We start from the raw sequence: 27320 nt of genomic DNA, 5'->3' as shown, positions 1-27320 counted from the left end.
CATCAATGTTTAGGATTAGAGAGTTATTGCTATCCACTCATGCGAGACATCGATGATGTAGGGTTGAACTGGTGTAGATGAGTTATAAGCATAGACTTGGTTGTATTTGAATCACTAGAAGGCACATAGGTCATTCAATGAAATCTCATCCCAACAATTCCTCATATCTGTTGTTTCTCTGCCATTTTATTTGTTTTCCTATTTACTTTCATGCATAAACAATCAAACTATTGTGAATCCATCATTTAAGTTTGTGAACTATTGAACGACATAGTATTACACCTCTCTGTGGATACGACAAAACCCTTTACTATACTTGTAACACCCCGGTTTCTCAACTGAGGAGTCACATTAGTTACCTAACAAAATCTAAGGACTATTTCGTAATCCTAAGAAAACACAATATATTTTTTTCCTTTTCGAAACAGCTGAACATAATTGAATATATAACATAGACTTTATTCAACAACCCGTTCCCGACATAATAATAATAGTGTCTTACATCATCATGAACAAGTTTCCAAAATAAGTACGCACACTTTAACAGTGGCGAAATAAGGTTTAAACAACAGAGTTTTCATAAGGAAAAAGAAACTCAAACATAGTCCACCAAAAAGGGAGAAGCAACTGCTTCATCCACCTCTACTCGACCGCCCACGGTCACGATCTCCAACTCGAACAGTTAAGCTTCAGCGGAAGGCTCTCCATCGCCTAATAGCGTTAAGCGCCCAAACAACAAGTAGCAAATAGAAAAGGGTTAACTCCATACAATTACCATGTATGAAAGAGAAAATCATGCTATTCAAATTTAACTACCTATCATGGTAAATAAACCAGCAACATAACTAAACTCATATATCAACAACCTAATCATATAACATCAATTCAGATATCAACAACCTAACATATAACATCAATTCAAATATCGACAACCTAACATATACGACATCAAATCAGATATTAATAAACCAATAAATAAAATCCAACAACATAGGGTCAGGTGTTAGTTCCCTATAATGCAACTATATGCTTCTACCAAAATGGATCGATCAGCAACGTCTCTCAAGACGGGACAATCACGCGGGACCACACCCACCTCATTGCCACTTAACGCCACTCCGGACGGGACAATCGCGTGGGACCACACCCACCTCATCGCCACTTTAGAACATCTCGAAAGATGGGACAATCCCGCGGGACCACACCCACCTCATTGCCACTTTATAACGCCTCGAAAGACGGGACAATCACGTGGGACCACACCCACCTCATCGCCACTTAAGGACCAAAGCCTATATGCCAAGTCAGTCAACAACAATGCCCAAACCAATGATTAATTCGGAGTAACCACATGTTATTCCTATTATCAACGAACATAACTCAATTCAATTGCATACCAACTCAGTTCAATGACAGAAGCCAGTAAACGGCCGAAGCCTCTCAGAAAACGGAGACACACGTCTCAATAAGTTTACTCGGCCGAAGCCTTCAGAAAACATTTGGCACAAGCCTCAGAAACAGTCAACATAAGCAAGCATAATAATCATAATCATCTGCCAATCAATATAAACATCTTCATCTCAAACACAGACAGTGCGATAAAAGCATGCAAGACTCAAAGACGCTCTAAAACCGAGTTACCCTTACCTTCGTGAGTAGAAGTTGGGCATGGAAGTTGTGAACCTAGAACAAGGAAACACAATCATCAACACAAGCCCTACTAGAAGTAACACTATCTAATAACGCTAATCGAAACCGGAAAGAAAGCTTTTAAAGCTTCAGAGTTCCTCTTAAGGCACGAATTGACAACGGAACTTCGTTCGCTAAAACGAGCATAACTCGAGCTACAGAACTCGGAATGACACGAAACCGGCGCCAAAATTTCGACAATTGAAATAGCTACGCAATGGCATAGGTCATAGAGACTCAAAAATTATTTTTGGACACGGTACCCTAACAAATAGGTTTCGGCCACTATGGAAAATAGGGTTTCCGAACTTTTTCTTCGATTTAAATCAATTCCTAGGTATTCTTAGGCGATATCTAGGCCAGGGAAACTCTCAGAAAAATTATCGGATCGAAAACTGTCGCAGGGGTATTTTGGTCAATATTTTTAACTCGAAAACTCAAAATTGGAATTTCTGAAAATAAATTAGATGGGTACGTTCCTAAAATTATTTAGAACAACTAATCCTACTGAGGCTAAGCTCAGTCGCGAGTTTTAAGCCCAAAGGACGGAACTTTAGCCATAAATGGGTTTTTCAAGCAGAATTGAAACTCGGCGGCCTTTCGGCGACATTCGGCAAAATGTAATCCGCTAAACATGCTCAGGGGCACGCAGGGAATAAGTTTAGACACTAAAATCAAGTTATTTGGACAGTTTTACAAAAAGCTCAAAACTTTGAGCACAGAAAGACATAGAGAAAAGCAACAAAATTTAAGATCAGAAGAAAGAAATAACATCAGTACCTTGAGGCCTACGCGTAGCAACGAACAGAACGACGATCAGGCAAGAACCGGAAAAAAATCAAATCTCTTCCTTTCCTCCAAAAGCTCACGGCCGTGTGTGTGTTGTGTGATTTTTTTTTTTATTTTTTTCATTTTTTGAAGTCCTATTTATAGGAAATTGAAAACGTGAGAAAATGATTATTTCGCGATTCCGATTTTTCCTACTGATTCCAACGTATTTTAGACACGATATTCTTCCCGCTGAATCTTCTAATTCTTCAAAGAAATATCAGTATGATTTTTGATTTTCGAGGCTTGTTTTTTAATGTTTACCGGCTTAAAATGCACTTTATGCACTTTTTGATTTTGACCTCGGATGCAGAAACTTCCTTCTGAAGAAAGATTTGGAACGTCGATTAGAGTGGGCGTAAGCGTGTGGAATCTTCGTTTGAAGCTCCGAATAGAAAAAGTCTTCATCGTAGGTTAATTTAATAGCTCTAGAAAAACCAGGGATTCAGTTTCGGCAAACCTCCCGGTATCGGAAATGAGTGTTCGTAAATTCCAGGGTTTCGTATCGAAACGCTTATTATGGAAGGATTAAGAGAAGTTCTAACATTTCTCTGAAGATTTTTGGAATTAGTTTCCCATCGTGTCTTTAAGTGCAAATTAGTCGTTTACTAACGGTTTTGCCCTAAGGCAGAAATGAATGAAACTCGTGCCGTAGCCTATAACGACTATGTTACTATTCTTAGTCATTTCCTGAACTTTCCTCTTCTTAATATTAATCCAAACATTAAACACGAGTCAAGTTCCTCTCCACGCTTACACAGAATCTTATGCGTGAGCTGGAAATCATTTATTTATTTAATTCTAAAATTTTGGGTCTTACAATACTACAATTGAGTCTTGAGAGATTCAAACGTAGAGTGGTAAAAAATCTTTCAACAGTCGACTTTGCCGAAACCGCGGAAGATCACCGTAGTTGGGTGCTCATGAAGCACCACCACAAGAACACAGAAGAGCATAGGGCAAGCCATTGGAGTGAGATGGAGTACACATCAACACATATCCTTTGTTTTTTTTTTTTTTTGGTGAATGGTTCGTTCATTAACGAAAGAAAGCCCACTGAATGGGAGTACAAACAACAATTCTGCAAAGCCCAAACAAATACAAAGTGATGTGAATGGAGCCTGCTTTTTTTTTTGTCAAGAGAATGGAGCCTGCTTGCTGTGCTACTAAGTTGCTAATTGGACCAGAACTATGTGGTAAAATCTATTTTTGTTTTGTTTTGTTCATGAATGTGGAAAAGTCTGGTCAACTTCTTTTGACAATTTTCTTAAACAGAATCGAGTCCAGCCCGTGAAAGTATATTTGGGCCAGCTCATCCTTAACAATCATTTAACACTACACTCACTATATGTCCTATTGTCATTAGGCTTAGGCCTGTGTTCTTCGGCCTTGGTCCTGTTATATAAGAACTTTTGACAAAGAAAAGGGAGATATATATATAAAAAAAAAAATGCAAACTGAGTACAGAACAATGTGTTGAAAAATCAACATTTACATGATTTATAAACTGAATGAATCTAGATTGATGAATTTATATATGGTGTTTCATAATTTGTTAAGAATTGCAATGAAGACTACATAAAGCAGAGACCTACACACAGAAATTTTATTTTGCAGAAAAAAAAGAAATAATCAGATTTAAATTCCCCCTTCATGGTGTGCTTGGTGGCTCAGAGAGAGACTCCATTGAATTTCACCATGCTCTCATCCTCATCCCTCACTTGTGCAAGTGCTCCTTTCCCTCTGAAACAACGCGCCGCCGCCAAATAAACCAAGAAATTGATCACATTAACACCAGTCAAAATCCAGTAAAAATAGTCCAACTTACTGCTATTCAGATCATTCCTTAGCCACCCTCTCTGCTGTCCACCACTAGCACCTTCAACAATCTTCACCAACGCCGTGCTCAGCCAGCTTCCGATCCCAATCTCCGCCAGAAACATCGCACTACTAATACTCCTCGTCCCATCCGTCGCCTCATCATAGAAAAACTCCAACTGCCCCACGTAAGTGAACACCTCTGCACTCCCCATCAGAAAGAATTGCGGCAGCAACCAGAACACGCTCATGCTGAACGGCTGCGCGTAGTGTTCACGTCTTTTCTTCTCCACCAGCGCCGCCGAAGCCATGGCGAAGATGGAGATGAAGAGTCCGACGCCCATTCGCTGCAGTGACGTTATTCCGCGCGGGTGGCCGTAGCGGTTGCGGAGGAATGGGACGATGAATTTCTCGTAGAGGGGGACGAGGAGGAGGGCGTTGACGGCGCTGAACACCGGTACGGAGCCGGCGGGGATTTTGAAGCTGTCTCCGAGTCTTCGGTCTGTGATGTTGGCTTGGCTTATGAAGAAGGTTGAGAGCTGAGCGAAGGAAACGGAGAGGGCGATGGTGGAAGCCCACACCGGAAGGACTCTGATGAAGGATTTCAACTCCTCCACCTGTGTCACTGTGCATATGCGCCAGCGGTTGCTTCTGTGAGTGTGAGTTTCCCCTTCTGTGATCACCACTGCTGCTTTATCAAAAAACCTGCAAAATTATTTGATATTGTTTAGTGTGTGTTTGAAAAATACAAGTGAATACACGTTTAGTACGGATTCACGTCAAATTAGGCGACAAAATTAGTAGGGATTGATGTCAAATTGAGGCGACAAATAGTTACTTTTGAAAAGATGTATCCACGTTGTTACTGCATTTAGAATTGAAACTAAACATGCCCCCAACTCGCACAAAATTTTAATATGTATGAGTCAGGGTTTAAAATTGATGCTGCTTTGTGGAATGTAACAGATAAATTTGGGTTGAAACAGCCACAATTGCGGCGGTGATGATATCATTGCAGGCTGCAATTGTGGTTGCGGACGGCAATTTAAAACACTGGGTTCTTAGATGATCAACTACTAACTAACCTGTATTGTGGAGTGTGAGGAAGCTTGCGAGCGCCAATTATATCGGACTGCGTGGTTTGGACCTCATAGAGAGGAGTTTCTGATCCTACTGAGATTCCTCTTTGGTGATTTCTAATGGAGGCTACTATAACTTGAAGGAACCTGGTGAAAGGGCTTCCCATTGGCTTTTGATAACGGTAATACCGGACACCAGCTAGTAGGACAATGATAGAGGCAAATGTGGCACCTGTGGGTATTCCAAAACCCCAACCCCAGCCTAATTTCTCTTGGGTGTAAACTAGAACGGTTATTCCAAGGAGGGCACCCATGTTGATGGCGAAGAAGAACCAGTTGAAGAAAGCGAATTTCTTTTGGACTTCTTTCTCATCTCCCTCATCGAATTGGTCTGCTCCAAACGAGGACACACAAGGCTTGATTCCACCAGTACCTAAAGCAATCAGGGCAAGTGCTCCGTACAGGAATGCTGTTTGGCCTTGGCTTGCTTGTTTACATGGTTTCACAATGCATTTATCCGGGCGTAAGCTGTCTAGAGAAGCTGAAACTGTCAGCAAAATCATCCCCTGCAGAGTTCACAAGTTAAAGTAACATCAAACTCTTATGATTTATAGGATCTTTTGATTTCTTTTCTTTTGATTTCTTTTTGTTCTCTCTCCAAGACCTTGAATACAGATAAAGATGTATGCATGTTGATTCACATACTAGCACCTAGAGTCTGTAATTTCTAATATCAAGTATGCAAGAAATTTCTACTGTGTAATAATCAAGTATGCAAGAAATGTATCAAAGATGAAATGCAATAAGCTAATATTTCACAATTTAGGTTATTGCATCTTCATATTTGATACAACTAAGCAACTTGGATGGATTGAATGTGAGAAGTTGCATTCTTTATATAAGAGAAGGAGAAAGAAGATGAGAGAAGCATAACCAATGTGGGACTTAAGAGAGTTAACCCTGGTGGATTTCATACCTTCTCATTTGTTGCTTCTTTATTTCTTTTCATTTTTTAATCTTTTTCAGATATGCTTAAATAAAACACTATATTTCTGTATGACTGTATCATCTTTGGAATCCAACAGAGAAAGAGGAAAACGAAAAACTCTATAACAGCATAAACATGATGAAGGCATGATAGTTGTCATGAATGGCAACTTGGTTTCTTCTTCACGATACAAATAATAACTGCATATGCAATGTTTGTTCCAAAACATATGGAAATTTTCAAAATCAACCAAGAATCTATATATTAGTATAATAGTATTGCAGACATTGTTTATTGAATATGTTTGTATTAATAAATGAAACTAGTAAACTTGTTGGAGTGCAGGCCCAAGTCCCACATCGCTGTGAATATGATTGATCAAAAGTCTTTAAGAGTAAAAGTCCCACGTCCTTAAGATTCTTGGAATTATATACGCTAAGGATTTTATTTCTAAATCACGATGTGGGTCTTCTATTTTCAACAAAACGTATAGTTGCAAGTTGAAACCATGGTTGACAATCAGTTCGTTTTTGTGATCAAATAGTGGGAGATTTATGAAACAGATAACAAAAAGAAATTTACCGCAGCATAGACAGCAGAGAAAATAAGGATGGTTCTGAAGCGACCCAAGTAAGCATCTGCTAGAAAGGCTCCTAGAAGGGTGAGGACATAGGCAGCTCCAATCCAATCCGTGACATGGGTAGCAGCATCCGGAAGTGATTGATGCATTTCGGAAAACAAGTAAGCCACCATGTTCACTGCAATTGAAAAGAATGCCAACCTCTCTGTCACTTCGTTCACTGCAGGGGCACACAGAGCATAAGTTAGTGTTTGTTTGGTAATTGGTAAACCACAAAAAAGCACTTTTACTCACATTCAAATGCATAAGCATAATCACGTACCTATGATAAAGGGCGATGCCTTCCATCCTCCAGTTGTTTGTTTGTCAGCAATCCTACCATGCAGATCCAAGCGACCATTGCTAACCAAGGTACTTAATTCCATCTCCTCCTGTTTGAAAAATATTAAAAATGCATACTACCTATAGAACTCAGTAAAATGACATATGATAGTTCAATTTAAGTGTTTTTTTTTACTTGCCTTGATATGTAGTTTGCTGGAAGGATTCTCCATGAATTGAAGGGCTAAGGTTAAGAGATTCGTTTTGTGAGAGGGAAAGTAACACCTTTTTGCATTTTTATGTTAACAGAGTATATAGGCATCTCTATCTCAGTCTTGTCTGTTTGACTGTTTTGTTTAGTGATTTTGTGGCTGTAAAATAAGTGACATATGCAGACGGCAGAAGCTGCATTTTATTGGTTACAAATGGAAGTGACATACACATGAAATGCTAATTAGTAGGCCAATTGGCTGATTATATCATGAATAACTCCATTGATCCAGGGTCTGAATGCCGGCAAACTAAAGTATTTCAACTTGATGTCACCTTGATGAGTCACTCTATTTCAAATAATTGAATGCAGTCAACGACATTCAATACGATGTTTTCTTGTTGAAATTTTAAATAAATGATATTCTATGAATCATATCATATCATATACTATATACTATATGCTTATAAAAAAAATATATTATATATACATCATCCGATCACTATTATAAGCAACAATTAGCTTTTTAGATTCATTAAATGAATGATGTATGTGGTCATGACCACATACATTATTTATTCAATGAATTTAAAAAAAGTTTATTGTTGCTTATAATTGTGACCGGAGGGTGTTCGAAACCGAAAAGTGACAAATCTGGCAAGTGTCACTCCCTCATTTTATGTCTTTGTTCATATGTTTTCTTTCTCATACTATAATTAGTTCGTAGATGATGTCATATTTTATATTTTATGATTTTTTAGTAATTTAAAATTTAAATAATTTCATATTTTTTAAAATAATTAATATTGCATTTAATAGTTATTAATGTCATCAGAATAATTAACAAAAGTCAATTTGACTTTTCTAAAAATAACAACGGTATTAATTTGACATTTAATAGTTTTTAATGACATTAGAAAAAATAATAAAAGTCAATTGTAACTTTTCTACCATTAAGATGTATGCTGACATAGTCTTTTTTTTTAGGCTAAAAAGCATTTTTGGCCCCTAATGTTTCAAGTTTGTGCAAATTCTGCCCCTATCTATTTTTGTCGATGTTTCTACCCCTCATGTTTTTAAACAGTGCACCGTCTACCCCTGACGGAGGGGTAGACGATGCACTGTTTGAAAACATGAGGGGTAGACGATGCACTGTTTGAAAACATGAGGGGTAGAAACATCGACAAAATTAGAGTAGGGGCAGAATTTGCACAAACTTGAAACATCAGGGGCCAAAAGTGCATTTTAGCCTTTTTTTTATGATTATGGTTATTTTTTATAAAACAAAATAAAAAAATTGAATGTCATCTTATGTCAAAAAATGATATCAAATATGTCATAAAAAAATTTGATATCAAATAGTTTTAAATGATTGATTTAGAAATTAATTCAAAATTTGTGTATTTTACGTTTTCGTATATACATCCAGAAGATTAAAATGGTTTTGGTTTATTAATTCAAAGCATAACAAATTAGAAAAAAAGAATTATAATGTAATTACTAATTAGGATTAGAAAAAAAATTAAATAGGTGATATACGTATTTAAAAAAAGAAAAACGAGAGAAGAAATATAAAAAACAAAGTTTTCTTGTTTGAAATATCCTAACCCTAAACCCTATAATAATGTCATCCCACCACCAAATAATTCAAATATGAAATATCCCATCAAATGATTCTCTCTTCCTTCTTCCACGACTTCTCCTCCAATTTTGCCTTCAAATTCAAATCTTTCTCTTCCATTCACGTAATCATACCACCACCTCATCCTAAAAATACCCCATTAAATTTAATGATTCAATCAATTCTTCTTAATATTTTTCTTTTTGTCATTTGACCATCAGTCTCCACGGGGAAATGGGCTCCACGTGCTCTTAGGGCCCGTTTCGTACGTTGTATAATATAAGACATGATGGTATAATGTCTAATTGTATTAGGCCTGATAGGATAAGGCATAATAAAATTTTAATATTATACATCGTTTGATCATACACTGTATAATTTGGTGGCACCATTGGTGGTGTGATAGTGGTGGTATCGGAAGGTGATGATGGTGGCAGTGGTGGTGGATGGTGGTGGCGATTGTGGTAGTGGTGGTGATAGTGGTGGTGATAGTGGTGGCGGAGGGTGGTGTTGGTGGTGGGGATGGTGGTGGAGGGTGGTGGCGACGACAGTGGTGGTGGGGGTGGCAGTAGTGCCGGCGGTGATTGTGGAGGGTGGTGGTGGCGGTGGTAGAGGGTGGTGGTAGTGGTAGTAGTGGCGATAACGATGACTAGAGTGTAGTAGTGGTGGCGGCAACGGTGGTGGTGGCGGTAGTGGTGGAGGGTGGTTGTGTTGGTGGTGGCGATAGTGACGACAGCAGTGGTGGTGGTAGTGGTGGAGGCGGTGGTGGTGGAGGGTGATTGTGGTGGCGGTTGATTAAATATATTCAAGTAGTTTATACTTTATCCATTGCACTCTTTTCATGCCTTATCCATCATCTATAGGGTGAATTAAATAATCCATCATTTTGATGTATAAGAGGAGATTGATGTATAAGCTTATACAATACGATGTGAGCACCAAATAATGGATAAGTTCATAATGTATTGTATAAGCTTATACTATCATGCCTAATACGGCGTACCAAACGAGCCCTTAATATAATGATATGTATGTTTTTTTTTAATGTTAATAGTACACATTTTCGGTTCATGTCATCAATTTCAAAACTTCAAAGCGTGAACCAAACTAATCATCCTCGGTTTGACATTTTTTTATCAATTTAGATCGGTACGGTGAAACAATCCAAACAAACTTAATTAGTTTGGTTTATCGATTTCGTCAGATCATTCCCATCTAATAAAAACCTCTACATGTGTCCATGTAAAAAGTCAAGATAACACCTAGTTTCATTCTCTACTGTTCATATCTATTATGAACCTAGGACTGACCAAGACTAGAGACTGACTAGGAAACCCTAACAAAGCATAAATATGACAAATATGATGTAAGAATAATAGTACTATGTCATAAAATGAGTAAAAGCTCTTGAGTACAATTAATGACCCCTTTCATATTGGGGGGTCTGAAACCCTAAGCTAACTCGGGAATTACAATCATTATCCCATCCCTAATGTGGGCTGCCTTGCCTATAGAGACAAGATCGTCCTATGTTGGCGACCTTGTCCTACCCAGCAAGCCTGCCCCTGCAAGACGATATTCTTCTGCCTTGTTGTGTATCTGTGGCGGGTCTTATGTTTTAAGAGTTTGTATGGTCCAATCTCCCTAGGAGAAACTCATTGGTCTTCATTCTTTAGTTATGTAAAGTTTTTTAAAAAGACTTGGGAGAACAACATTTGTAAGGAATACTTGAGTTTTTAATTGGTAAAATTGGTGGTGACAAAAAACTAAAACTAAAAGTATCCCAAGACTTAGTGGTGAATCAAGATAAAATTCTTTGAGCATTTTTCTTAATTTTTACTCATTTATTTACTTGTCATTATTTCGCGGCTACTAACAAAGGGTTTTCTTGAGAAATAAAACTATTTAATGTTTTCTATCTACAAGTCTATCTAAGTAAAAGTTTGTGAATTGTTTCAAGACATAATTTAACTTCATTCTTCTGTGTCTGACAATTTCGATCTCCATCTTGTTTTCACTTGCTTCTAATAAGTTTTGTGTTTATATTTACATTTCCTCATATATTTTGGGGATTATTTTACTATTATTGGGGATATTTAGTGTAGATATTAAGGGGTTATAATTAATTTAATGATTGCTTAATGGTACTTCAATCTAAGAGTTAGGGTTGTCTTTTGGATAATGCCCTTTAATTAGACACTTTGGTGCAGAGTGGTTGGTTTTTTTATTCTTACGTCTAACCACTTTTTACATCAACCTCCTATCTTCCCTAACTTAAGTGAACACGACTTACTTAGTAGGTACATAATACTCCAAGTTCTAAGCATTTTGCTTAGTGAACTTGTAAGATGCTCCCTTCACCGACCTTTGTCGTGTAACGAGTTAACATAATTTCAGTATGTACAAATTCCTCCAAGTCCTAAGCATTTTTCTTAGAGGACTTGTAAGATGACCCTCTCATCGATCTTGAACTTATGTTGAGTTAACATAGTTTGATTGATTTGTACTATTAAGTTAAACTTCGAACAAAATATATTAAACATTATAACTGTATATATTTATCTTTTATGTTAAAAGGAAACAACACTGAACTAATCACTTGTTGATATTAATAAAATAATTATATTGCTTATATACTTAAGAGGATTAGGGAGTTGGATCACAAGGTTATGACTTGTGCATATGATCGCTTGCAAGTGGTTGAAGTTCTTCTGCATGATTTAGATGTCTCCACTTTTTGGTAGAGAGAAAAACGATGAATTTGTTGATGCTTAAATGAGAAATGAGATGTTGTTGTGGTCTATGTACTGCATGAGAGGAACAATGCAACATATTGTTTAGTCCGCCAAACTTTTAGGGATGACTTTTCTTATTCGGGTGTGAAGACTTCCACCATCTTCTATCATTGTGTTTTTGTGCTTGATGATGCAGTATAGTTCTTGTTCTCTTTTATCATTTCTCTTGTAAAAAAGGAATGAGAACTGATGACTCGAGGTTTATTCTATGTTTGTCGAGTCCTTCTTATTTCTTTCTTTTCCTTTTTGAGTCCTTTATTGAGTTTTAAGTCGAGTTGAGTCCCTTTTCTAATTCATAATTGCATCTGCATTAGTTTAGTTGTTTTTAGTCTATTTATTTGGTTTTTTTATTAGTTTTAGTTAGAGGGTAATTCCTATGGTCAGTTTTGAGCTGAAGTCCTTTGAATTCCTGAGGGTTGATTTCATATTGGGAGTTTTGTTTGCTGAATTGAATGAAGGGATAATGGATTATCATGATTAATGAGATGTTCCCATGAATTACATTGTTGTTTTGATGGATTCTTGAGATTCTTTTCAGGTTTGAATAGGTTTTTGATGGCAAATAATGATGGTTGAAGGCTAAGTAATGAGCCATGATGATAGGTGAAGAGGAAGTTCCAAAATTGAAGAAGAATCTGATGAGCCACGCATGTGCGCCGGCTATGCCACGCACATGCCCGCACATGCATGGGAGTTCTGTGCAAAGAAAGGTGGAAAGGGTTGAAGGGCCGCCTAGGCCACGCACATGCGTGGTGGGCTGACTTGAAGGCTGCGTTTTGACAGATGACCCACGCATGTGCGTGGAGGAGGCCACGCACATGCGTGGTGCGCCGTTGGAAACTCTATAAATAGGGTTTTTGTTATTTCTTTTAGGTATCTTGTATTTTTTTGAACAAAACTTAGACTTTTAGTTTCTTGGAGCTTGTGGGAGGCTTCTTGGCACTCTTATTTCAGATTTTTGTTCTTTTAATTTGCATTATGAATTCTCTAGCCATGCTTGGCTAGTTTTCTTTGTATTTTGGGTGAAGTGAACCTTAGCTTTGATTATGTTTTGAACTTCCGAGTTTCTTATATGAATAAAGTTTTCTTTCTATGTATCATTTCTCTGTTTCAATACTCTCTTGAATGCATGTAAGTGTTTGGCTTTCTTCTTGCACAACGGTAGTTGGTAAGGATTAAGGGACTTGTGATTAGATTGATTTGTTTACTACCACTTAGGTATAAGGGTGAGAACTTATTGTGTTGGCCTGAACATAGAACAATAATTCTTCAATTGAATTGACTAGGTACTAAGGTATTAGGCTTAGCAACCTGATATTGAATGATTTGCTTGATTAAGGTATTAACAAGTGAAGGTATAGGCTACATCACCATAGAAGAGGTTCTAAAGTTCATATAAGGATTCAGTTGTAAGAAACACAATTGGACTAAGTGAAACTTTACCCAGGGTACTTCTTCTTCTAAATTACAATTTTAGCTTTTGATCACAAGTGTGTTAAACACAACAAAAACTCAAACTTATATTGTTTTCTTTTTACAATTCTAAACACTAAATTCCTTGAACAATTTGATAAACAACTATCTCTGTGGTTTGATATCTTTTTATTACTTCGATCAATCTATACACTTGCGGAATTGCTATCAAGTTTTTTGCGTCGTTGCCGGGGATAGTTTTGTTTTGTTGATTGATTCTTGAGTTTTATTGTTTGGAAATTTTATTACCATTGCTTCATTGAATCGGTGCTACTAACCTGTGTGTGAAAGTGATTTTTACAAGGTTCAATGGATACTTTTGATTTTAGCGGATTCCATGGATATGACCAACGTCAATACTATGACCAAGGGTGGGACAGACAACCACTACTAGAAAACAATCGAATTAAGACGGAATTTTGCGACGGGAAATTATTCTGTCCCAAAATAATTACTTAGGGACGGAATTCGTGACGCTTTATCGTCACAAAGATTTTTAAAAAAATTAATATATCATTTTGGGACGGCATATTTATGTTGTTGCAATTTAGGGACGAACTTATATTTATCGTCGCAATTTGGAGACAGACACTAATATTCCGTCCCCATGTTTTGGTGGGAAACATGGCGCCAACTTTTGCGACGCAATAATTTAATTACTCCGTCTCAATTGGTGACAGACTTAGCAATAACTTTCCGTCCCGAATGTTTTTAAAAAAAAATTATATTTGGCGGGACGGAATTTATATACATCGTCCCAAATTAAATATTTATTTTGGTGGGAAACACTGCGCCAACATTAGGGACAAAATCTTTTAATTATTCCGTCTCCATGTGTGACGGAATGAACGATAATATTCCGTCACAAACGATTTTTAAAATAGATTCATTCTAGTGGGACAGAATTATATATTCTGTCACAATTTAGGGACGGAATACACATACCGTCCCAATAGTTTTTTAAGATTTTTGGTGGGAATCATGGCGCCAAATTTAGGGACAGAGTTTCGTAATTATTCTGTCCCAACTAGTGACAAAATTTGCAATAACATTCCGTCACAAGGGTTAATTAACAATATATCTATTAATTTGTGACAAAAAGTATTTTCTGTCACTATTTAGGGACGGAAATATATTAATTGTCGCGATTTAGGGACGGAATATATATACCGTCGCAAGAATTTATTAAATATTTGGTGGGAAGCATGGCGCCACGTTTTGAGACAGAGTTTCGTAATTATTCCGTCCCAATTAGTGACGAAATTTGCAATAACATTCCGTCGCAAGGGTGAATTAACAATATATCAATAATTTTGTGACAAAATGTACTTTCTGTCACAACTTAGGGACAGATATATATAAATTGTCGCGATTTAGAGACGGAATATAAATACCGTCCCAAACAAATTTAAAATTTTTGGTGGGAAACAAGGCGCCAACATTTTGAGACAGATTTCAAAATTATTCCGTCCCAACTAGTGACGAAATTTGCAACAACAATCCGTCACAAATACTATTAATATGGGACAAAATGTACATTCCGTCACAATTTAAGGACGGTTTTAAATTACCCGTCGCAATATTGGGACGACAATTCGTATTTCGTCCCCATTTAAACATTTATAATTGATGAAAATCATCGTGGACCCATTGACCAGTATTTTTTATACATTTAAAAATTAATTAAAATTGTAAAAAATCAATATTATATTTTACTATTATGAATACAAATACATATTTATTATAATTTTTATATTATTTGTAAATTTAGTACTTGGTTGGTTCACGGACAAGCCTTCTAAGCCACAGACTTAAGCATTGCAGACTATGATCTATGAAATATTAGACCAACTTATTTACGGGTCCGAACCAATCTAATCTGTTTATTTTCTTCAAAGTTTTCTACTTGTCGAAATGTACAGATATCGAGTTCTTGATTTTGTTTGAGAACGACAACTAGATATCGAGTACTAAATTAGATCTTCGAGACTCGTCTAACCTTATTGGGTTTCATGATGATCACTAAGGCTCATCATAATATAATGAGATTTCATATGTCAAAGGCTCTATTAGGCCATGTAAGGCTTCGTGTTGCATACAAGGCCTACTAGGCCTAATACAACTCGATAACCAATCTCTAATTAAGACTCATCATAACATAATGATCTATTAATCTCAATGGCTCATCATAACTAGATACTAGTATTGTAACGCCCCAATTTCTCAACCGTGGATCACATTAGTAACCCAACAAATACGGGGACTAACTCGTTTTTTTTTTCTTCCAAAGAGGTGATAAATTTCGAAACTCAAAAGGCCCATCATCACCCAAGCAATGGCTCGAGAAGTTCCCAGGTAAGTTGGCCGGGCACAATGTCTCATTGAAAGCACTCCTTACCTAGACAGAACGACCTGAGTTCTTACTTGATCTCAAATGCCCGGCTTTCAGCCTTACACATAGGTACGGTTACCCCGCCTACTTGATGAACAAGTAGCAAACTCTCCTCTGGAGACTGGCAGGAGGATTCTTTCAGGAATCGGAAAATATGCAATAAGGGCCTACCTGGAAAAGTCCTAAAAAGCAAAGTTTCTATGTTTTTCGATAACATTTTCAAATCTTTTCCAAACGATTCAATTATCCGTTAAGTTCAAAATTCGTTGATTACTTTTATCTTTATCAACTTTCAAAATTTAAATCCATTTAATCGTTTGATTTTCAAAACTCTTATGATTAATAATATTCCAAAAATAATTCATCATTTATCGCGTAATAACAATACCCCAAATAATAGCTAAGATAAACGACACTTGACGATATAAAATTCACGGTTTAAAGAGAGAAGAAAACTCAAAGAAAGAAGAGAAAGAAAGCTTTGAGGACAATGCTTACTCAAAGAGAGAATTTGAGAGTGAGTAGTGAGTTATAGATGAAAAGAACAAAGGGCCAAGCCTCCTTATATACTACTCAGGATGCCCTCAAAATACCCAGAACGTCCCCAAAAACTTTACCCCTAGACTTGGACTCCAAGTTTCTTTAAACACATGTGACTAAATTAATTCAAAAACCCAACTCAATTAATATATAATTATAATTATATATATATATATATATATATACACACACGTACTGTACGTACGTGTTATATATAATCAATTTTTTTTTACAAATTTTTAATACTTATATATATATATATACGTATTTATATATATTAGTTTCTTTTTAAATTTTTTTTATAGGTAATATCTAACAATTTTTAAATAAATCACATAAATTGGTTTTTATCAACAACCTAATCAGTAGTGATTTTGTCCAGGTTTCAACTTAAAGTCTTATTCAAGATTTATCTATTGTAAATTTTCTATCAATATCACTTAATTCAAAATCATATTTTAGTCAAAATCATATTTTTTTTAACTTCTAAAATATAAGCTCTTACAAGTATTAAAAAGATAGTTAAATTATTATATATAATATACTTCTATAATATCTATTACTAACTAGTACTTTTACCCGTGCGATGCACGGGGTTATTCATTTGTGTTTATCGTGTATATTTTTTCTTTTTAAATTTGTGTTTTTTTTATGTTTATTGATAGAAAATTTATTATGAGTTAAAAAAATAAAATTAATTTTAGATATTATTAAACATAAATTTGTATTCTTTTTCAAGTGATGAATGTATTTGTTTTTATTTTGTAGAAGCCGTACATTTTTTTTTTTTTGGTTTTTATCCTGACTTTTTTTGTATGAGCTTGGATTAAATATGTACTTACCACTACGTTGCGTAATAAGTCTTCGTCTATATGTAAAATATCATCACTTAAATACTCTCAGGTTTCTTTCCATACAAATTATGCCCTTAAAAGCATATATGATAATAGTAATGTAGCAAAAAGTTTTATAAGATTGTTTGTTGTGCCGCAATGCAAAGTTTCTGTTACTTCATCAATGTATTCTTTATCATCTTCAAGTAAACTCATAGTATAGCACACGTCCTTGAATGTGTCATATATAAATTTATATACTTTTCTTATTCTTTGAAATGAATGAGTCTCTTTGTAAAATTTAGCAATAACCTTAGATAATATTAACTTTTTTATAGCCTATAATTTGTCAAAATCTGTGTTACTTTTGTTACATTTATCAAAAGAAATTATGAATTAAAAGCTTTAAATTAAATTTAGATATAAAAAATCATAAATTTGGAAGTTTTGTTTTATCGTGAAAAAAACATGAAAATAAACCTATTTGTAAACCATGGAAACTGTCCAATATTAAGTAGGATGGAATCAATAGGAAATCATTACAAAATCAAAGAGCAAGTTATAGCACATTTAGACATTCTAAGCTAAAAAATCAGTATCTAGCATCTGGGTATATGCACTTGCAAAATGACTAAAAGTTCGAGCCTTAATTCAATGCAAATATGTAAACGCAGACTATATGAACTGCACATTTTGAATGAGCGTTGCTGCTAATTTATATAGTTGTAGGGTCGGTTAGTGGAAATTTTATTTTTTAGAGTGATATCATATTTAGTATTAAAACCACCACCTTTAATTTTATATTCTAATATTAATATTAATTAATAACTGCTTAATAATTCTCTAGATCAAAACATATTAATTGTGACCTATGGAATTCCCTAAAGTATATGAACTAAATAGTAATGAGCTAAATAATAATACACTCATTTACAAAAATTTCAAGGTAAATAATTAATGTTTTAATAAAATTAAAAACCATTAATTTAATACTTATATAGTTTCAGGGAAAAGGGATAATGAGAAGGTTATTTTCTACATTGATATCATATTAAACCCACTATCTTTATCTTTTATGGATTAATATTAATATTAATTTTTATTTAACTAATAATTCAATAAACCAAAACTAACTTTATGTGCTCTATGGAATTTCCTAACTCATATGAACCAAATACTAATAAACACTTTTTTATATATTTTAAGGTAAATTGAAGGATATAGCATGACATTAATGAGAGGATTGAAACCGTTAGATAATGAGAAGGTTATTCTTTCATCGATATCATATTTAATATTAAAATCATCTCCTCCAACTTTTAAGGATTAATATTAATATGAATTATTGTTTAATTAATTATTCTATAAATTAAAACTAATTATGTGTGTCTATTTAAATTTGTAACTGATATTTATTTGGCGTGTAACTATTATTAACTATGATCATTTTTTAGGTAAAGCTCATAGACTTTTATTTAATTACTAATATAGTAATATTAACTATGATCTTAAAAATAAAGTTTGGTGAAAGTGAAAGGTTATTCCAATGTTTGTTTTGGCATTCATATCAAATATAATGTTAAAAATCATACCTATAATTGTTAAATATTAATAATACTTAAAATATTCTATAAATAAAAACGTATTTACCATGTCCGATGAAATTATATAACTAAAGTTAACTTATTTTATTTAGTGTGTAATCAATTTTTTTTTTGTCAACATAAACTCATATTAGTGTGTAATCAATATTATGTGAATGGAATCGCAAAAGTGCAAAAATCTGTGGATTAAATTCTTTATTTTTGTGTTATCATCAGACACTTTGAGGTGAGATTTAAATTCAATCTTTAAAGTATATTTTCTAACTTATATATAACCCCTATAGTATATTAATGTGTTTTCTTTAATCTTCCTGTGTTTTTCTCCTCCCCTGTACTTAAGATTTAACTTTTGGATGTTTTATTGAATAATATTTCCTGATAGAGATTAAGCATGTTAATGAAATATTTTTCAATACAAAAGCAATCAGTTTATTCCATTTTTATTTGTATATATAAGAATTTGACCCTGAAAAGAAAATAGGACCAATATCCTTCAATTTTTGGTCTAGAAAATATCATTAATAAAAAAATTAAAAATAATAAATCACTTATTATGAAAATCTAACTTGAAGGTTAGAAGTTCTTTTGTCATATAATTGTTCAAAAAAAAAATGCCTTCATGTTAGATCTAAGTGAACTTTTTTCAAAAGCATAAACTTTTATTCATTAAGAAGATAAAAATTGAGAAACAATCTTTCTCTATTTGACAAAGAGTCAAAATATGACATAAATTATATCTATCACACTCAACGAAACATACCTTCACAATTGACAAAGAAAGCCAAATAAAAGGGTTGTCAGCCTACAAAACAATTTTTAAAAAATTATTCAATGACAATTTAGATGTTAAATTGGTGAATGCCATACACCAATTTTTTCAAGGATGACAAATAGGCAATGGAAAGATTGAATTAAACTAAGAAGAGTAATGATATAAAGAAACTATATATAAGATAAGATTTCATAAAGTTTAGGTAGTTGGCTACCTTGAGATGTACAACTTTTTAATGGCTAACACCAAGCCTGGCATGAGAAACTTAACATCGGTTACATTATACCTTAGAGAGTAGATCGAAAACAACAATTGACCTCAGATAAGAAGATATTGACTTCAAATCTTGGATTGGTTTTTGAACCATGAAGAATGCATATTGGAAACATACTGACACAAAAATAAAAAAATAAATCACGCAAAAATGAAATCGATAAACATGAAGTCATTGTTCAGGAAATCGTGATCTTACATCCTTATATAAAAATATAAGGAAAAAATAAAGAAAAAAACAAAACACGTACACAATCTAAAAACTACATTGATTTTTTGTGCAGGATTTACAAAACTTGAAACCTAAAACATAAGCTAGTAGCTCACCAATTTCATAGCAGCAAAGAAACTCTGCATAGAGTTATGATTTGCAGTCACTGGTAACTCTGGAGCCCAAAAATGTAGATGGCGTTAATGGAAAGATGTAGACAAATCAAACAAATGAAGAGTATTTATACCTAAAGACTCAACTATGAAGGATATGAAAAGCTCCAACAATTTTCTTCCACATTCCATTCATTGAATAGTATTCATTTTAGAATCAATTAAAATTGGAGGAGAAGTTTTGGATAATAAAAAGTCATGAATCATTAATTTAAAAAAGTTGAAACAATTAGAATATTGAAAGATCAAGAATTATTTAAAGTATTAAAATCATTAAAGTGTTCTCAAATTTTTAAATCAATTTCATAAGAGATGAATTAAAAATATATATTTTTTAGGAAATGTATAAAAAATATAAATAGTTGATTTGACAAATGGCGAAACTGAAAGAGAAATAAAACTACATAAATTCTAAAAATTTAGAATAAATTAAAAATTATGTGGTAACAAAATAACATATTTGTATATAGCTCAAAAATTCAGATAATAAATAAAAATATTTTTTAAAAAAAGTATGCATGATTGTTAAAGAATTGTTGATTAACCTAATGGAATATGAAAAATCAATGTTATTAAAAACCACACATTAATTCATGTTTAAATTTAAAACGTTAAATTTGATATTACTTTTTTATGTGAATATGATTGTAGAATTTGAAAGGTTCTTTTGACATTATTTGACACTTTGAAGTTGGATCAATTGTTCTCTTTAAGGTTATATGGAATGAACGGCTGAGATTCAATTTATGCAAAATAAAATGCATTTTTACCGAAATATCCATGTTCATCTTTCACAGTTTGTAGAATTAATTGTTGAATGACAGATTTGCCCCCAAGGTTGCACAAACTCTCCCTTTATATATAGTATAGTATAGATAGATAGATAGATAGATAGATAGATAGATAGATATAGATAGATAGATAGATAGATTGTAAGCTTCACTAAAATCCCATTGGGATTCCATAACTTTGCTAACTTCCCTATGTTCTAATTTAATAAAATCATTTGCACAATAATTTATATCAGTTGCATTTTTTTTTAATTTTTTTTTAGCAGACTTAATATCTTTTAATTTTTGTCGTAAAAGAAAAACTGGAACGTGTAAAATAAAGAAGAGCATACCAATAGGTTAAAAAGTTTAATAAAAAGTGAAAGTATGTATACATCTAGCACCAGATATAAGGCACAAAAAACTACCATCCAACAATATATATTGAAAAAGTTTATCGTAATATGAGTTGTTTTCGAGCCACATGTCTTATGCGAGCATCTGTAACTGCAGAAGGCTATTTATAAGTTGTAAGTTAGGAGATTCCAAGAAAGCATAAAGGAAAAAATGGTTGATTTAGTAGACTCTGTTGGCAAATGAGTGCTTTATGCAATAACTATTCCGCAAAGAAACTCCATGATATGTGATGATTATATAAGGGGGGGGGGGGGGGAAAGATATTTATTGAAGCACTAAGTGAACAAAAATAGGTAATTAGGAACAAATAATTAAATAAGGATAGGTATTACATATATGTAAGAGGCAATAACTTATTACATACAAAATAAGCCCTGATAAAAAATAGCATGTGATAATGTAACATATGACATTCACCAATGTCATATCACTTTTTAATGATAAATAAACATGGATCACTTTAAAATTAATGCTAGCTTGATTTCACATTCTCCTGTCACAAAGAGGACTGTTTGAGGCCCTTCACTAAACACATGCAGTTGCACATTCTCTAGGCTCTTGACTTGGTACTGTATTTGATGTTTCCAGGAGTGAGCTTCATGATCCTCTTGTGAATGACTCTTCCATTGACTTCTTCTTGGCACAACCTGCACTGTGCTCCGTTCTTCTCTCAGCCAGCTCTAACCTGGGCAGAACCCATTCATAAAGGATACCTCTGTGAGGTTCTTAACTTCAAGATGCAATGCAGATTCTCTCTTCTTCCATTCAGCTTCTCTCTTGCGACAATCAACACCAGAGAACATAATTGGCATATATTTTCTTAACCAAGAATGAAGGAAATATAACATAGTCTATTCAAGGATAATCCAACCGTCACAAAGGCAAGAAGAAATGTTGCGATAAATATAAAAGCTATGGGAAACACACTTTTTTCAAACCATGATTTGGGGCTTTGGAAACGCCAAACAAACATGCAAACACACTTTTTTCAAACCATGATTTGGGGCTTTGGAAACGCCAAACAAACATGCATGTCAATATGACGATACCTTTCTTTCAAGGGCACCTGCTCTCTTCTTCCATTAAGCTTCTTTCTTCTTCAGTTGACAATCTCAAGATCAAAATTGATTTATTTTCTTAACCAAGAATGATGGACCTATATATTCAAGTATACTCCAACTCACACAAAAGCCAAGGAAGAAATAATAGCAATATTATTTTAATAGCTTTTAGGAAAAAGCTTTTTAAAATTGACAGTTTGAGTTTGCGAACGCCAAACATAACATGCAATGTCAATATCATCATACTTTGCTTTCAAGGACAACACATTTGTCCTCTAACACATCATTCGATATTATTGCAGCTTCTGTTTTCAAGCACTGGATTTTTGCTTCAATCTCTTGCTTAAGTCGCTTGACATTATAAGCTCCAAAATCTCTGTTACTCCGTATTCATGGTAAAGCATGAAGGAAATGAGTGAATGCATCATGTCAGAATCAGATAAAAGGATAGTTTAGTAGCTGCATTTAACAAATAGAATAATAGTGTTATATCTGAAACTTCCATTTGAAACTCAACCTGTAGCTTAGCTCGATATTCAACAAATCCCTTTTAATTTTACCCTAGCCAAAAAGGCAAATATAAACTAATCCAATATATAGCACATTCTTTTGCCAATGATGGCCATTCTCTGTAACACCCCGATTTCGGTGGCGTCACTTTAGTAACCAAAGAAATAACTTAAGCGGAAAAACGTGAATTATTTTTTTTTGATAATAAAATGAAAGACTGAAAGAAAATAAACTTCTCGACAAAAGGTAAAAGAAAACTAATATACATCTACATAAATATATACATGCCCACACTAGTACCAGCCACATCGCGAGTAACCTCAAGCGACGGGTGACGGAAGAAAGTAACGCCCGAAGGCAATATGTACAAACCAAGGTAACCTGTGTCCGCAACACCCTACCTCAAAAACTGAGAACAAATTGGCCCAGTGGCCTAAAGAAAAGACCTCCCTAGTCCAACCAGCTCTCTGTGATCTTCATAAGAAAACCACACAAAAAGCTACCGGCAGGAACTACCCTGTCCCAAAACTGAAAACATGACGATCAGAGCATCGACACAACTCCTACACTAATCCCTACTCGAGGAGCCCACCCTAGCACTCGATCCTACATGCTAGCGCGGTCGTCGTCCGAATCTACATCCAGGACGACTAGGTCGACATACACAACGCTGCCCTCTCTGTCCACCCTGATGCGCTCCTGCACTGGCCTCTCGGGCTCGGGGCCCGGAACGAGATCCGCGACGACAGCAGCAACAGTAGACGGACTAGACTCCGTCGAAACCTCACCCACTGGCACCTCCTCAGAGGGGTCCTCCTCATCCGAAGATGGTGGTGGTGGTGGTCCTCCCAAGCCGGGTCCACAATGCACACCAGGCGGCAAGTTGAAGCTCACTATGTGTCTCCTCATCACCCCCTCCGTCAAGCGTCCGAATCGGTCAACACGGTCCTCCATGATCCGACCGGTGTAGGTCGCACGGTGGCCTATGGGGTCGACCACCCATGCACCTGGGTCGTCCTGATCAAGCATCTCGTACCTGGTCCCCCCCGAGGGGCTGACCATCGTAAACCAATCCGCCATACTCATCTGACAAATGGCGTAGTCCGCCCAAACACACACAGCAGACGCGAGGGTCAACTCCAAAGAATTATATAAATAATAAAACCAGATATAATATAGGATAATAAATATTTGCCTCTCAGGCTTATAATTTTAGGGATGACTTCCTAGGGTTGCAAGTATCATAATGAATATAAGAAATCATAATAACAAATAGCATGCCTCAAATATGATAAACAGGTACCAATCACACTCAGCAACTAAGTCAGCATGTATGTTGCATGAAATGCAATGCTGGGTAACAAAATGCATTCCGGAAGAAGGATGGACATCAACGAGGCGGCCCTAACACCAGCCACGGTGGGTACCTTCCTGCTCGCGTGTCTCTTACACCACACAAAAGTAGTCAGATTAGCAGTGAACCCGTAGGTCTGCCATTCCGTCTGCTACTGAGGACCACCGTAGTGTCCTAAATATGGAAATCCGGGTCTTATGACCATTTTGGAATCCACCGAGGTCCGGTATCACGCCGTGTATTAACCTCAAAATGAGTGCATGAATGCAAGTGATTAGCCAAACAACGTCTCCGACCTCACCCGACACGTCGCCACGTGTTCTAAGTAACTTAAGGTCTCTAAAAAAAATACCCTAAGGCAAATGTCGATTCTGCGACAAAAATGAATTAATCAAAAGAAGAAAAGATGCTTTGGAACTCATGGTTCCCGGCTAAACTTTAGATAGCCAATCAATAAACTGCTCATCGAGCGAAAAGGTACCGAAGTACTTGGAAACTCATAGTCTCCGGCTAAACTTTAGATAGCCAAACATTAAACTGCTCATCGAGCAAAAGAGTTTTCAACATACTCGAAGACTTGTATATTTCCTCAAAACGTGGACTCGACGACACTTCTCATATTTCCCAAACTAATATTCAGGCTCTAAGCTCTTATCTAAGGGTATTATTATTGTTCAAAGAATTTAGAAATTGATTAATGTCTTATGGGTTTTCCGTGATAAAATAGTTTTCATTTTAATCTTATAATACTTCCTAAGAGTTTTCAGAGATCCCACAATCTCAAATAATTCCCTGAGAAGGTCTCGATCCATTAAAACATAACAAGGTCCGAACTCCGTTCGTCCTTTAAAACTCTCTCAAAATCTCATAAAAATTTGGCATGACCTGCCCGTAATCCTCACTCCTCAGAATCTCATGTATAAGTGGAATAGCATAAATAAAACAGCTCAGCCAAAAGCATAAACAGCATATTCCAACACATCCTAAGTTAACCATGTAGCACGTAGCATGTGAATCATTTAGCACACAATATCATGGCATCAAATACTCAGCAAGGTCGGCCGAAGCCTCAGAGAACAATTCAGACATTTAGCAATTTAGTGCATAACACATAAATCAAGTCGAATTTGTCGACCCCTAAAGCATTATCTAGTAATTCAGAGAGTAGCCCTCACCGGTGGGTCTTCCAGCTTCCTCCTCCAAGTGTCCTTCACGCTCTTCTCCTTGTTCTCCAAGAATCTCCTCAAAAGAACCTTAAGCAGAAATCACAGAAATCAACACCAAGAGTCAGAAACTCAGCAATCAAAGAGTCCTAGGGTCACACGGTACACTACAACCTCCGTGGTACGACAATCTAACGCGTTAAGACAAGTTTTCGAAAAATCGGATTCTTCCCCCCCTTGATATAGCTCTCGGCCACTTCCTTTAATTGGGAGGGTCGATTTTTCTTCGATCAAACTTGGTTCCTAGGTTAACATAAGCCGTAACTAAGACGGTTCTAGGCTCGGAAAAATTTTCGGATCGAAAACTGATATAGGGGTAGTTTGGTCATTATTTTTAGCTCAGAATTTCAAAACTGGATTTTTGAAAAACAGATTGGATGGAGACGTCCACAACGACGTTTATGATGACAAATCCTACTAGCACTAAGCCAAGTCGATAGATTAGAGCTTAAAGGTTGCGACTTTACCGAAAAATGGGTATTTAAGGTAGAAATTGATCCCGGCAGCATTTCGTCGACATTTGACAAAATCTAATCCGCAGAACACGCTCAGGAGCATGCAGGGAAGAAGTTTAGACGCTGAAATCAGCTTATTTGGACAGTTTTTCAAAAACCTCAAAATTTTGAACTCAGAAAGACGTAGGAGAAGTGGACAGAAACGACGATTCGAAGGAGAGTATAGTTTACCTACCTCGAGGTCTTCGATTAGCGACGATCGGTGAAGCAAACGGGCAAGAAACGACGAAGATCCGGATTCTCTCTCTCTCTCTCTAGGTGCTCGCGGGTTTGGGGAGGGGAAATGGGTATTTTTTTGCAAAAAATCTAATTTTCAAGCTATTTATAGGTTTTGGAAAAAGCGGAAAAATGATTTTTTCGCGGTTCCGATTTTTCCTGCGCGTTCCTCTGCGAATTCTAAGATTGGTTCTGGCGACAGAATTCCAGAACTCAAAACAGGATTCTTGGAATTAAACCAAAAGATCCAAAATCGGCATAAGTCGGTGTAAGTCGGTTTATCCCGAAAAACTACTTTTTGCAGTGATCGTCGGATGAGAAAACTTCCTTCTGAAGAAAGATTGGGATTAACGAAAGAAATAGGAGAACGCGGGTGGAATCTTCATTTGCAGCTCCGAATAGAAAAAGTCTTCATCGTCTGTCGATCTTAGGTTTCTCGAACTATCAGGGATTCCGTTTCGGCAAACTTCCGAGAATTGGAATTTGACGTTCGTACTTTCCAGGATTTCGCATCGAAATAATTGTTTAAGGACGGAAAAGAGAAGTTCTAACATTTCTCTGAGGATTTTTGGAATTAGTTTCCATCGTGTCCTAAAGCGTAAATTAACTATTCACTAATACCTTTGACCTAGGATTAAGCGTATGTTAGTCGTGCTATAACTCTTATCGGTTTTTCGATAATTCTTGGACTTTTCCTGAACCTTTTTCCTTCACAAATTTATCTTAATCAAATAAACTCTTTTATTTTATTCACTTATCCAAAGCGTTAAAACTTGGGCCTTACATTACTACCCTCCAAAAAGAAAGTTTCGACCTCGAAACTTATGGTTCAGTAAAAAGTTCTGGGTACTGTTCCTTGATCTTTTCCTTCAGCTCCCACGTCGCATCGCCGGTGTCCTTGTTCCAAATAACCTTCACTAATTCGATCTCTTTTCCCCTCAACTGCTTTATCCTTGTGTCACCAATGCTGATTGGCGGTGTCTCGAAAGACAAGTTATCCTTCAACTCAATGTCATCCAGCTCGATAACATGTGTCGGATCAGCAATATACTT

General features: G+C 35.5%; 1 protein-coding gene and 1 long non-coding RNA gene across 2 annotated transcripts; both read right to left on the bottom strand.

Moving 5' to 3' along the window:
• Positions 1 to 3918: 3918 nt before the first annotated feature.
• Positions 3919 to 7708, bottom strand: LOC130727777 (protein NRT1/ PTR FAMILY 8.2-like). The gene is made up of 5 exons (XM_057579023.1): positions 7504 to 7708; positions 7305 to 7413; positions 6985 to 7202; positions 5421 to 5980; positions 3919 to 5040 (listed from the first exon to the last, which is right to left on the bottom strand). The coding sequence occupies exons 1-5, from the start codon at positions 7534 to 7536 to the stop codon at positions 4188 to 4190; spliced, it is 1773 nt and encodes a 590-aa protein (XP_057435006.1). The 5' UTR covers positions 7537 to 7708; the 3' UTR covers positions 3919 to 4187.
• A 14072-nt stretch (positions 7709 to 21780) lies between these two features.
• Positions 21781 to 23058, bottom strand: LOC130732225 (uncharacterized). The gene is made up of 2 exons (XR_009016971.1): positions 22696 to 23058; positions 21781 to 22544 (listed from the first exon to the last, which is right to left on the bottom strand). It is a non-coding gene; the product is annotated as an uncharacterized LOC130732225 (long non-coding RNA).
• Positions 23059 to 27320: the final 4262 nt, after the last annotated feature.

Source organism: Lotus japonicus, chromosome 1, assembly GCF_012489685.1.
Source record: "Lotus japonicus ecotype B-129 chromosome 1, LjGifu_v1.2".
NCBI classification, from domain to species: domain Eukaryota; kingdom Viridiplantae; phylum Streptophyta; class Magnoliopsida; order Fabales; family Fabaceae; genus Lotus; species Lotus japonicus.
The sequence above is the reverse complement of the archived record's forward strand: the minus strand, read 5'-3'. Positions and strand labels throughout refer to the sequence as shown.